The 14,229-nt window shown below is 42.8% G+C and overlaps 1 protein-coding gene across 2 annotated transcripts in view; it reads left to right on the top strand.

Moving 5' to 3' along the window:
• The window catches only part of asic2 (acid-sensing (proton-gated) ion channel 2), a 573,112-nt gene that overhangs the window by 535,136 nt on the left and 23,747 nt on the right, over positions 1 to 14,229 (top strand). For both annotated transcript variants that reach the window (XM_060892003.1, XM_060892002.1), the window contains one exon: positions 9,048 to 9,175. In XM_060892003.1, coding sequence (XP_060747986.1) covers positions 9,048 to 9,175 — 128 coding nt within the window. The remainder of the gene's footprint in view (positions 1 to 9,047; positions 9,176 to 14,229) is intronic.

The raw sequence follows: 14,229 nt of genomic DNA on the forward strand, positions 1-14,229 counted from the left end.
ATCCAGTGCAGTACCAGGCTTGTGATCTCTTACACACGGAACGATGCGTTTGCTTTTGTTATTTAAAGAGAAAGTCTTGCTGAGGAAGCACTTCAGCTACTCATAACTCCTCCTCTCAGGCTTCATTTGGGTGAGAGCAAAGTTTGGTGGGAGCCAAATGAGCACGGATTTCTTTTTTTTGTCTGGTTCCTCTCAAGCTTTCGTCTTAACGTCGTCTCAGGGGGTTTTTCCTCTGTCGCCCTGTCGCCTCTGCCCTGCTGGAGATCTCCATCTCCATCTGGATTTCTGTAAAGCTGTAAATACATGAATGTTCTGCATGGAGAAGTGCTCCAAGAGCCTATTAGTTAGTCATTACAGGAAAAGGCTCGTTATTCTCTCCAGAGGAGGCTTCACCGATTATTATTTGTGTGGGTGCTGATCATTTGGAAAGCAAAAAAAAAAATGTTTCGCTCGAGAGTTTTATAATGAACGGAATTTCACTCGCCTCATTTGCTATTCTTTATACAGTAAACTTATTCAAAATGCCAGTGAGGGTGCCAATAATTTTGAAACCTACAGGAGGTTCTTCAGGATGGGTGACGTGAGTCGTGTTGATCCTCTCGGCTTCCTAAACACCGTCTACCCTGGTCACCGTGCCGTCCTCCATCTCTCCTCCACCCCCCACTTCACCTCCTCCATATCACTCTATCTTTTTCAGAGAGAGAGATAGAGAGAGAGAGAGAGAGAGAGAGAGAGAGAGAGAGAGAGAGAGAGAGAGGGATGGGTACATGCAAAAATCAGTAATGCAAGGTGTAAAGTGGAAGTGTGTGCATGCATATGCAATGCCTTCAATGTGTTGCAATGGCCAGGAAAATTCTGGCATGAGGTTCAGCGGAGGAGAAAGTGGGTGGATCTCAAAAAAAAAACCAAAAAAACTCAGTGTACTTGTTTATTAACATACAGTGTTGACTTTATGCCTGAATGTTGGCTGCTGCAAAAGAAATCTCTTATTTTATTCAGGCATATTGAGAGTGTTCGGAAAGATTGCTGATGAAACTCCAGTTGATTACGAAAGAGGAAATATAAAGTGGTTCTGATGGGTTCTGGTGGTTCTGGTGGTTCTGGTGGGTTCTGATGGATCTGGTGGTTCTGGTGGTTCTGATGGATCTGGTGGTTCTGATGGATCACGGTTGGGACACTTGACAAGAGCCCACACTTGTTTTATACTGTATGTGGAACCTCAAAATGGTTCTTTCTATAAAATTCACTGAAAAGAACTTTGTTTACCGAATTATTTAGGAGTGTTTTCTTTTTGGGGGGGCACGGTGGTTAGAACGTTCGCCTCACACCTCCAGGGTTGGGGGTTCGATTCCCGTCTCCGCCTTGTGTGTGTGGAGTTTGCATGTTCTCCCCGTGCCTCGGGGGTTTCCTCCGTGTACTCCAGTTTCCTCCCCCGGTCCAAAGACATGCATGGTAGGTTGATTGGCATCTCTGGAAAATTGTCCCTAGTGTGTGATTGCGTGAGTGAATGAGAGTGTGTGTGTGCCCTGTGATGGGTTGGCACTCCGTCCAGGGTGTATCCTGCCTTGATGCCCGATGACACCTGAGATAGGCACAGGCTCCACGTGACCCGAGGTAATTCGGATAAGCGGTAGAAAATGAGTGAGAGTGAGAGAGAGTGTTCTCTTTTTGTCTTTTCTCTTCCCCTCTTTATTTCTTCTCTTCTCTTTTTCATCTCCTTTCTTCTTCATCTCCTCTACTCTTCACCTCTTCATTTCATCACCTCCTCATCTCTTCTTCTTTTGTCTTTCCATCTCATCTCCCTGCTTCTTCTTTTCTCTATTCTATTCTTCTCTTCTCCATCTCCTTTCCTCTCTTCTTATCCTCGCCTCTTTATCTCATCTCCTCTCTTCAGCTCCTCTCCTCTTCATCTCCCCTACTTTTTATCTTCTCCTCTCTCTTTATCTCCTCTCCTCTTTATCTCCTCTCCTCTCTTCAACTCCTCTCTTCTTCACCTCCTCTCCGCTTCATCTCCCCTTCTCTTTATCTCCTCCCGTCTCTTTATCTCTTCTCCTCTTCATCCCCTCCCATCTCTTCATCACCTTTCCTCTTCATCCCTACTCCTATCCTTTCTTCTCTTCTTATTATCTCCTTTTCATCTCATCTTCTCTTCATCTCCTTTGTTCTCTTTATCTGCTCTCCTCTTCATCTCCTCCCCTCTCTTTATCTCCTCTCCTCTACTCTTCACCTCTTCAATTCATCACCTCCTCATCTCTTCTCCTTTTGTCTTTCCATCTCATCTTCCTGCTTCTTCTTTTCTCTATTCTATTCTTCTCTTCTCCATTTCCTTTCCTCTCTTCTTATCCTCTTCTCTTTATCTCCTCTCCTTTTTATCTCCTCTTCTCTCTTTATCTCCTGTCCTATTCATCTCCTCTCCTCTCTTCAACTCCTCTCTTCTTCACCTCTTCTCCTATCCTCTCTTCTTTTCTTATCATCTCCTCTTTATCTCCTCCCCTCTCTTTATCTCCTCTCCTCTCTTCAACTCCTCTCTTCTTCACCTCCTCTCCGCTTCATCACTCGTTCTCTTTATCTCCTCCCCTCTCTTTATCTCTTCTCCTCTTCATCCCCTCCAATCTCTTCATCACCTTTCCTCTTCATCCCTTCTCCTATCCTTTCTCCTCTTCATCTCGTTCGTTCTCTTCACCTCCTTTCCTCTTCATCTAATCTTCTCTTCATCTCCTTTGTTCTCTTTATCTGCTCTCCTCTTCATCTCCCCTTCTCTTTATCTCCTCCCTTCTCTTTATCTCTTCTCCTCTTTATCCCCTCCCCTCTCTTCATCTCCTCTCCTTTCCTCTTATTTCCTCCGCTCCACTCTTCTTCTCCTCTCCTCTCCTCTTTTTTTTGCTCAATATAAAGTGATGAATGTGCGTCCCAGTAGTTAAGTTGTGGTTTCAGCAGCAGTAGTAACACACTTGACCTTGTTCTCCTCTTCACAGCCACAAAAAAAATCACTCAGTACTGCAACAGCCTGAACCTACAGGGGGCTTCAAAATCCATGTTCCAGTTCATCAACCTCCTGCCATTCACCCTGAGCTTACAGCTTCTCTCCGTGTTTATACTTTGTCATACTTGTATTATTTAGTGTGTGTGTGTGTGTGTGTGTGTGTGTGTGTGTGTGTGTGTGTGTGTCTTTTTTTCCATTGTTTTTCATTTGTCCTCCTGCACTCTTGTTAACTCCAGGCCGTGTTTGTTCTGCACAGCACACATGCTTTTGCTCTCTCCACACATTTGGTCACACACACACACACACACACACACACACACACACACACACACACACACACACACACACACACACACACACACACACTTTCTGGAGTTGATGAAACAGACCAGTTCTCTCAGTGGGAGTAGATACAGTATGTAAAACAGTCTGAGAGAGGAATAGAAGATAAGGAATGAGTAGAGACTAACCAGGAGAGAAACTTTTCAACAAAGCTCTTTATCACTTCTCTCACTCTTTCTCTCTCTCTCTCTCTTTCTCTCTCTCTCTCTCTCTCTCTCTCTCTCTCTCTCTCTCTCTCTCTCTCTCTCTCTCTCTCTCTCTCTCTCTCTCTCTCTCTCTCTCTCTCTCCCCTGTCTCTCTCTCTCTCTCTCTCTCTCTCTCTCTCTCTCTCTCTCTCTCTCTCTCTCTCTCTCTCTCTCTCTCTCTCACATCTATCTCCAGCCTCTCTCTCTCTCTCTCTCTCTCTCTCTCTCTCTCTCTCTCTCTCTCTCTCTCTCTCTCTCTCTCTCTCTCTCTCTCTCTCTCTCTCTCTCTCTCTCTCTCTCTCTCTCTCTCTCCCTGTCTCTCTCTCTCTCTCTCTCTCTCTCTCTCTCTCTCTCTCTCTCTCTCTCTCTCTCTCTCTCTCTCCCTGTCTCTCTCTCTCTCTCCCTGTCTCTCTCTCTCTCCCTGTCTCTCTCTCTCTCTCTCCCTGTCTCTCTCTCTCTCTCTCTCTCTCTCTCTCTCTCTCTCTCTCTCTCTCTCTCTCTCTCTCTCTCTGCCCTGCACACCTTCACACTCTTGTGATCTCTTTTTTTACTTTAATCTATGAAACATTTAATGTCAGCTGAAAAAAAAGTGAAACTTTAGAAGCGTAACTGTGTGGATCTTCTGAAGCTTTACCTGCCTCTGGCTCTGTGTGCACATGAAGCCTGTCTCATTTTTAGACTTTAGATTTTGCACACACACACACACACACACACACACACACACACACACACACACACACACACACACTACAAGTTGAAGAAATTGTATGCATTAACTCCATGACTTCTGGCAGTATTCTGTTAGTATTTCTGTTATGTTGCTTTAATCCCTGTTTAAGGATAAAAAAATAATCTGCTAGCTGACTGTCACTAATGTGTTTGCTTTGGACAGTCACAGTCACCATTGCCTGACAGTGTGATAAATATATAGAGAGTGTGTGTGTTTGTGTGTGTGTGTGATCTCTCTCTATGTTGCAGCCTAATGCAGCTCATGACACAGCTTGAGAGATAATATAAGGTGGCAGTTTCCCAGAAAGGGAAGATGTGACAGCACTCAAAGCTAAGGGCAAGAGTAAGCTGAAATGTCAGGGAGAGAGAGAGAGAGAGAGAGAGAGAGAGAGAGAGAGAGAGAGAGAGAAAGAGAGAGAGAGAAAGACACCTCAGGGCTGGAGATGGTGTTAATGCCAGTCGTGATTAACATCGGGAGCCGTTAGAGCCGCACAACATGAACCAGCCTTTAGTCATGAAGCGACGGCAGAGAGATCTGAAAAAAACGACTCTCACGACACTGACTAGATACAACAGCGGGATTTTAGAAGTGTGTAGAATTCGCTATACGCACTGTTTAATAAAACCATCATCGTGTGTAATAATGATGTTCAGATGTCAAAACAAGGTTCAAGACACCGCTAAACTATACAACAATTCCCTTATGTTTATGCAGTTATCCAATCAGCCAATCGTGTGGCAGCAGCACATTGCACAAGATCGTACTAAACGTGCATGATATAGATGGAGAGCTAGAGACAGATCTAGAGATAGAGAGAGGTCTAGATTGGGAGATATAGAGATGGAGAAATATAGAGAGAGGGAGTGACTTTAGACATAGAGAGGTTTAGACATGGAGAGATGGACAGAGGTCTAGAGATGGAGAAAGATAGAGAGAGAGGTCGAGAGATGAGAGAGAGGTTTAGAGATAGAGAAAGGACTAGAGATGGAGAGAGGTCTGGAGATGGGGAGAGGTCTGGAGATGGAGAGAGGTCTAGTGATGGAGAGAGGTCCGGAGATAGAGAGAGGTCTAGTAAAGGAGAGAGGTCTAGTAAAGGAGAGAGGTCTGGAGATGGAGAAAGATAGAGAGAGAGGTCGAGAGATGAGAGAGAGGTTTAGAGATAGAGAGAGGTCTAGTAATGGAGAGAGGTCTGGAGATGGAGAAAGATAGAGAGAGAGGTCGAGAGATGAGAGAGAGGTTTAGAGATAGAGAGAGGTCTAGTAATGGAGAAAGGTCTGGAGATGGCGAGAGGTCTAGAGATTGAGAGATGGAGAAAGGTCTAGAAATGGAGAGAGTTCTAGAGGTAGAGAGATGGAGAGAGGTTTGGAGATGGAGAGAGGTCTAAAGATGTAGAGAGGTCTAGAGGTGGAGAGATGGAGAAAGGTCTAGAGATGAAGAGATGGAGAGAGTTCTAGAGATGGAGAGAGGTCTGGAGATGTTAAAAGGTCTACAGATGGAGAGATGGAGAGACGTCTAGAGATAGAGAGAGGTCTAGTGATGGAGAGAGGTCAAGTGATGGAGAGAGGTCAAGTGATGGCGAGAGGTCTAGTGATGGAGAGAGGTCAAGTGATGGCGAGAGGTCTAGTGATGGAGAGAGGTCAAGTGATGGCGAGAGGTCTAGTGATGGAGAGAGGTCTAGTGATGGCGAGAGGTCTAGTGATGGAGAGAGGTCTAGTGATGGAGAGAGGTCTAGTGATGGAGAGAGGTCTAGTGATGGCGAGAGGTCTAGTGATGGAGAGAGGTCTAGTGATGGAGAGATAGAGAAGGTTCTAGACATGGAGAGAAGAACAGAAGTGAGTAGTGAGCTGATTGATCTCTGTTGTATTTATTCCTGTTTGGATTTCACACCATTTGAACACACACATTACTGTTACTTTCCTCTTCTTTAGATGTGCATTGAAGTGATTTATAATCCCACTGTCTGCTGTCACTCAGAAGAGGACAGGTTCCCTGTAGAGATTAGTTCTTGAGGTTTCTCCTTCACTTCATCTCAGGGAGTCATTGCTCACCTCTAGTCCGACCTCCACATTAATCATCTAAAGCAGACAGTAAGATGCATGTCTTTTCTTTGTGTGTGTCATCAGACATACAGAGATAAAGCACATTCACAGGGATATAAATCCTTACCTGATCTCTGCACACTCATGCGTTCCCTTATTTATTGGCCCCAGTGTGTGTCAGAGCTCAGATCACGTTATATTTGCATCATTGCTCTGGACACTGATGTGTATGATGGGAACCTTTGTGGACATGTTTTCCTGCTGTCTCTCACAAGACGTCTTCTGACTCAGCACGTCTTGTGTACATCAGAGTGTGTGTGTGTGTGAGTGTGAAAGAATAGCCTCCATCCAGGGTGGTGTGGTGTTCTGACTCCAGTTTCTCAGACCAGTGAAACTTTGTTGTGTTTCAACATTTATGTGTTTCAACATTTAAGTGCCTTCAACATTTATCCCTGCTGTCATTTTAAGAGCTGATTTAACCTTTTATTAGCTCAGCTGTGTCCTTAGAGGTCTTGTTATGCGACTATTAGAGGACCGGGGGATCGACTCAAAATACAGCAACTGTAAAACAGCCAATGAAGCTGTTTGTAAGTACTGTAGATGCAGGAGCGATAAAATGAAATACCCTGTAGTTTAAAAAAAAGGACCATTTATAATCAGTGTTGGGTAATAACGCAGTTACTGTAACGCAGTTACTTTTGACAGTAACTGATACTCTAACACATTACAGTTTAAATAAAGTAACTCCGTTACCGTTACCATATGGTGCGTTTGTCTGTTACGTTTTTAAATGAATTCATTTTGGCTGAAGTGTAGCCTACAGACTAACCTGTTTACAGCAGCGACGCATTGTAGGATCGGTGGATGCCAACCTGTAAACACGAAGACGCCGCGCTGTGGGCGTGTTTCCGTTTATTCGTGTATGTGCGGCAGTAACGGCGAGTCGAGACGAGAGCAAGACGAGTTTCTCTAAGTGGAAATATGCTCATTATTTCACTTTAGTTGAGCATAAAGACAACAACCTTTTAGTCAAATGTAAGCTGTGTCTGTCTGATTCGAAGGTCCGATCTACTGCGATAAACAGCAACTCCAGTCTGGAGGTAGAAACTACACGCCACGACGAAGCTAGAAGCTAACACGGTGTCGGTGGACACACTCGAAGTGAGTCAAACCCCTCCAGCCAAACAACAGCGACTAGATTTTATCCAGACTGTTAGCCAGGGACAGATCAACAAACAGTTTTGTGTTTGTATAGACCATAACGCATAAAAGGGCATTAATGGGAACATTAATGAACGTTCTTTAAAAAAGTAACTAAAGGTTTACTTTTAACAGTAACGCGTTACTTTTTAAACGAAGTAACTAGTAACTGTAACTAGTTACTATTTCTAAGTAACTAGCACAACACTGCACTGTTTATAAGTAGCTTTATTCATTTGCTCTACTTAACAAGCTGATATGACTTCATCCAAGTGGATAAAGTCATATCAGCTTGCTAAGTGATATTGATCAGAAGGTTGTGAGCTTAAATCCCAGGTCCACCAAGCTGACACTGCTGGGCCCTGATCAAGGCCCCCAACCCTCAATTGTTCAGTTACTGTAGGAAATGGCGTCTGCTAAAATCCGTAAAATCCTGCTCCTAATCATCTGCTTCTAATTTGGTACTTATTGATTTTTAATTTTACAATTTCCTAAAAATGTAAATCTTTTTTTCATCACTTCCAGTAAAATTCTAAGATGTTTTGATGACTCATGCACACTGGCCATTTAATTAAATATTCTCTTAAATAAAATAAAATAAAATAAAATAAAATAAATCTGCCTCACACCTCCAGGGTCGGGGTTCAATTCCTGCCTCCACCTTGTGTGTGTGGAGTTTGCATGTTCTCCCCGTGCCTCGGGGGTTTCCTCCGGGTACTCCGGTTTCCTCCCCCGGTCCAAAGACATGCATGGTAGGTTGATTGGCATCTCTGGAAAATTGTCCCTAGTGTGTGATTGCGTGAGTGAATGAGAGTGTGTGTTTGTGTGCCCTGCGATGGGTTGGCACTCCGTCCAGGGTGTATCCTGTCTTGATGCCCGATGACGCCTGAGAGGGGCACAGGCTCCCCGTGACCCGAGGTAGTTCGGATAAGCGGTAGAAGATGAATGAATGAATGAATGAATGAATGAATGAATGAATAAAATAAATCTCTACAGCGTAAACCAAACCTTAGATAGATAGAACTGTAGAACTGTATAGAACTTCTTTATGCTGTAGGAAGAAAGAAAGAAAGAAAGAAAGAAAGAAGAGACACAAGCGCTGTTCCAGTATGACAATGTCCTTGTGCACAAAGCACAGCTCTATGAAGATACGGTGTGTTAAGGTTGCAAGAAGAACTCGAGTGTCCTGAATATGACTCAACCCCACTCAACACCTACAGTATGAGATGTTCTGGAACAAAGACTGAACCCCAGCCCTCCACAAGAACATCAGTGTCTGATCTCACTAATGCTTTTGTAGCTGAACGAACACAAATTCCAACAGCCGCTCTCCGTCATCTAGTGGAAAGCCTTCACAGAACAGAAGAGTGGAGGATGATATAACAGAAAAAAAGGGTGATTACATCACACACTCATCCATCCAAAATGGGTGTGTGATGGTCAGGTGTCCACATACATTAAGGATTGAGAGAATATTTCTAGATGGTCTTCTGAATGGGTTTTAGAGGGTACATGTAAACCTTTTTTCTTCTCTTTTCCTTCTTTGTGTGTCATTTTTCTTTGTATAGAAGAGACGGCGTTTGAGGCTGGAGTGAGGGTGCAGATCCACAGTCAAGCCGAGCCGCCGTTCGTGCACGAGTTGGGCTTTGGGGTGGCTCCAGGGTTCCAAACTTTCGTAGCCACTCAGGAACAGCGGGTGAGTGAAGAACGTTCTCACATCTTCTCCTGTGTTTTGAACCATTCCTCCTTTCTTCATCACATCTTTGGATAATTTCGGTTGCACTTAATGGTTCAGTTGTTTAAGTTTAGTTTGAGTGTTTTTTTTTTTATTTATTTCAGTGCACATCTCATGCTGTGCCATGTTTCTTTCATCACTCAGCAATCCAGAGCTTAGACCCTCAAGTGCGCTCATCTTGTCCTTCATTTTGTTTTGGCTTTTGTTTCCTGTGTTTTGATGGTCTATGTCTATGACCTTGCTCTCAGCTGATTTTAAACATTTTATACCCATGGCATCGATGCCACTTTCCAGACTAATGGCTAATTTCACACTAGCATGGCTAATGGCTGCCTGCTAATAGCCCATGCTAATCACGGCCATTGAACATCGTAGAGAATCGAACGATTCCTGCAGTTTAACCTTGTAAGGTCAGTGTGTTGTGGGCTGTTTATTTTTCCTGCCTCATCTTGCTAATGGTTTTTATTGTGTACATTTTCCTGCTTCACGTATTAAACTGTCTGGCTACTTATTCTATTCACAGAGGTAATGAAACCTGTTGTGCTGCTAGTGAGAAAACTGTAGTAAAATCCGGCGTAGTAATATATAAACTTTACTGCAGTGAAGTGTATAAAATCATTAGGGATCACAAAAAGACTCATTAGATGTGTCCCAAATGATGTAATGCACTTACACTATGTACTACATACACTACTGTCTAGTGTATGAACACTAATAAGCCGTGACCGAGTCGAAGACAAACACATGAGAATGACTTTGCCACAACAGGATAAAGACGAAATTCTGAGCAGTTAAAAGCTGACTATAACTAGTGGCAAATTGGCAGTGCTGGGGCTTGAACCCTGACCTTGCAAATACAATTAGCAATTTTATTTGCAAGGTCAGGGTTCAAGCCCCAGCACTGCCAATTTGCCACTGTTGAGCAAGGCCCTTAACCCTACCTGCTTCAGTGAAAGTGAAAGTGACGTGACATACGGCTAAGTACGGTGACACATACTCAGGATTTGTTCTCCGCATTTAACCCATCCAAAGTGCACACACACACACACAGCAGTGAACACACACACACCGTGAACACACAACCAGAGCGGGGAGCAGTTGGGGGATTCGGTGCCTTGCTCAAGGGCACCTCAGTCGTGGCCGGCCCGAGACTCGAACCCCCAACCTTAGGGTTAGAAGTCAGACTCTCTAACCATTAGGCCACGACTTCCCCCAAAAAGGGGGTGAGGGGTGAGGTATCATAGCTGCCTCTGTGCTCCAACCCCGACCTCCTTATTTGGGATATGCGAAGAAAAGAATTCCACAGTGCTGTAATGTCTATGTGACGATTATAAAGGTTTCTACGCCCCAATTTCATTCATTTTAACTTTTCAAATCGTTACATGGTCAGATTTTTGAGGTTCAGGAATAGAAAAAGTAAAACCTTGTATGTGCCTTAATAATTCCTAGGTTACATAAACTCTTTTATTTGTATAACTATTTTTTTCATTCTGGAAAAATAACTCATTGATGGATTTATGCTTCATGGAATAAACTAAATTCTTTCAAATTAGTTAAGCAATTTAGATTTTTTAACAATAAAAAATACTGATTATTATTGCATTACTTTATACTAAATAGGAAATATTGAATAGGCTTCTTCAGTCCTCGTATAATATTGACGGATCTCAGCGAAACCGGCGATGAGCTCGTAGTGGGATCCAGTCAGTACTGTAGGAATCAAACTGACCATCTGATCGTGTTTTAGAGCTTTTGTAGCAACATTGCAAGGATATTACAGGACACCAAATGTCACACGTTCATCAGATATACTTTATGGAAAGCAGGGACAAAAAAATGTATGCATCAAAGCATAGGGAGGTAAAGCTTATAATCTAAGGTGTGTGTTTTTTTTTTGCCTCTATTTAATTATTAATTAACGTTCTCCAACCATAAAGGTCAATTGCCAACCAATTATAATTAGCAGTGATGGCAGAGCCAGAGGGAGGAATGAGTCATGGGTGCAGCATTGCTTAAAACCCACTGTGACAGAATGAAGGAGGGAGACTGAGCAGTAGAACAAATGAAACTTCGGCTGTTCAGAGACGAGGAATGAAGCCGGTATTTATTTGGATGCAGGGATGCAACTACAGACAGAGTAAAAGCTTTTAAAATGTGAATTATAGTCTCAGGTTTTTTTCTACTTTGCATTCTAATCCAGTGATTACAGAATAATAATACCAACATAATTAACGCTTTTAAAAGAATTGTTTAGAATTTGCAAAATAATGATGACTCGCGTTTATTCAAGCAGGTGAGGTGTTAGACATTAGCTAATGCCGGTGTTCAGTAATCAGTTAACAAACATCAGTTGAGAGGAAATTACTTCGGTTTATCGTCAAAGCCGAGGACGTGAGACAGAAGCTTACATTTGAACTCAGGGGAAGTTCTTTATTCTTATAGACTTATGTTTTGCAGGTGTTTCATTTACTTTGCAGATTATTCAAATGACCTGGATGAAGTCCATACTTTCAGGGCTCTCAAGTTTTGAAGATAGGCAAGCGTGACATCTCCAACCACCTTACTACATCCCCCCCCCCCCACACACACACACACACACACAAACAAAAAAACAACAAAAAAAAAGAAAAACTGTGTTTCACCAGGATCACTGACCACATTTTAACCAAATACAAAGTATTTGTTCAATTTCCATGTATTAATTTTTTAGAGATTATGACTGGTGTTTATTGTAAGTTTTTGTAAGTCCCTTTTGGACTCCTTTATCATTTGTAATGTTGCTCCCATTTAAAACAGTTCGGCTCAAGCCCAGACATTTTTAGGGTCATGATTGAGGACAATGTCCCGTCCAGAGACAAGCTGTTTTGTGTTGAGGTTTTGTTCAAACCGACCATCGAAAATACCCTCTCTAATGAATATGTTTGTTTTTTCATTGGTTGTTGCGTTAAATCTTACCCAGATACAATAGTGCTATTTTCTGATTGGCTATTGTGTAGCCTGTTTTTTGATTGGCTGATAAGTGTCAGGCTCGACTAAGAACTCCAGGGGAGACGCGCTTGATTCCTGCCCGGTTCCATAGACACAGCGGTGCGGACTGATACATTTTGGGCGCTGCGGCTTATTAAATATATGATAAATAGTCAAAAAGTTTTTCTGCGTGAGAAATACGATGTGTGGCGGGAGATCGTGATAAAAGACAGAAATGCGTGACTGTCACTCTCAATGCGTGACATTTGACAGCCCTGATACTTTTAAGGTTGCCAGATTTTCTTCATGGATAGTGCTCACTTGAGGGGTTTTCACACAGTTTTATCACTGATCTACACCCTGCTTTTAACCCCAGATAGAGTAGCGTTTAACACGAAACAAAGAGGATTAGCCGCATGGTGTTTGGGTGTTCAGGCTAGATGCTTAGCAACAGATCCCCAATCAGATAGAATCTTCTTCCATCTCATATCACCTGCTTTGTACAGTCAGGGGAAACCCTGCGTGTTGGGTAAACTGTAGTTAAGAGAAAAAGAAAGAAGAGACAGAAGACAAAGTAGTTTCAGGACAAACTGAATGTCTCACATGGGTTAAAACATCCTATGAGAATTTACTCACCGAATCGAAAGCACTGAAGACGAGCTGTTATTTAGGTGTTCATGGCTGAAGGTGAGAGAGAGATAGCAATATGTGTGTGTGTGTTCGTGTGTGTGTGTTGACAGTGAATTTAATATCAGCTAATGAATTTTCTTTCAGCCGTCTCACACCTAAAGCAGAATTTTAGACTCTCTGTGCAAAAACGTTGAATTTTTTCCATCCTCGCTCAGACTTTTTGCTCCGTCTTCCAGCTACTTGTTCTAACATGACTCCGGATCTGAAATTTATGAGGGTCTGAGAAACTGTCCCTGTAGCTGAAATCTGGAAAAACAGCCAAAAAAAAAAAAGAGAAAATCATGTTTTGACCAATGTACTTGAGTTTAGTGGAATGGAGAGACAATGGGATTTTGGGAGGGATTTTTTTATTTTTTTTACAGTAAACCTGTCATTCTGATTAGAATATTATTTTACGTGTAGAGGTTCTGGTTCTTGTTGAGATGCATACAAGTGAGAAATATATTCCTGTGGAGAAAAGTCTATAGTGACTTCACTATAGTGATGTCACTCTCCAAACCACTGTATAAACTGTCATTATATAAGTAGTGTAACGTTGTGGTTAATATTAGCGGGTCCGATGCTCGTATTTGAGAGGAACTGCTTACATCCTGAGCAGTAAAATGAGCTGATCAGTGTACAGCAGGTCCAGACCTCCATTAGTAGTCTATACACTGAGGGCTTGAGGGCTTGTATTTGTCCTGAAAAAAAGAAAGAGCAGGCGAGGTGAGATGATTCTGCTGCCCTGTGGCCTTGAATGGCCTGCCGTTCCATCCTTCTGGTTACCATGGCAACAGAGGAGACAAATATCCTTAGAAAAAAAGTCCCGTTCTGTCCATTCCCTCTCATTAGGCCTGTAATCCATTGAATGCCGTTTAATAATTTTTTGCTATTTATAAAGTAAGAGCACTTCTCTGTTTAGGAGAGAGAACTGACCAGAAATCAGATGTGTCACACAACAAGCTGTGAGGAGTCTTAGCCCTAATGTTGGGATAAAAACAAAAACACATCTGGATGAGCATGGAATGGAAGCTGATCTGAGAGCATGTCAAACATCTGTGTGTGTGTGTGTGTGTGTGTGTGTGTGTGACAGAGAAAGAAAGTGTGTGTTTGTGTGTGTGTAAGAGAGTAAGACAGAGAGACTGTGTGAGAGTGTGTGTGTGTGTGAGAGATTGAGAGAGAGAGTAGGAGTGTGTGTGTGTGTGTGTGTGTGTGACAGAGAAAGAAAGTGTGTGTTTGTGTGTAAGACAGTAAGACAGAGAGACTGTGTGAGAGTATGTGTGTGTGTGTGAGATTGAGAGAGAGAGAGAGAGAGAGAGAGAGAGAGAGAGAAAGAGAGAGTAGGAGTGTGTGTGTGTTTGTGAGTTATATTGTACAGT

This window comes from Tachysurus vachellii, chromosome 18, assembly GCF_030014155.1.
Source record: "Tachysurus vachellii isolate PV-2020 chromosome 18, HZAU_Pvac_v1, whole genome shotgun sequence".
Taxonomy (NCBI): Eukaryota; Metazoa; Chordata; class Actinopteri; order Siluriformes; family Bagridae; genus Tachysurus; species Tachysurus vachellii.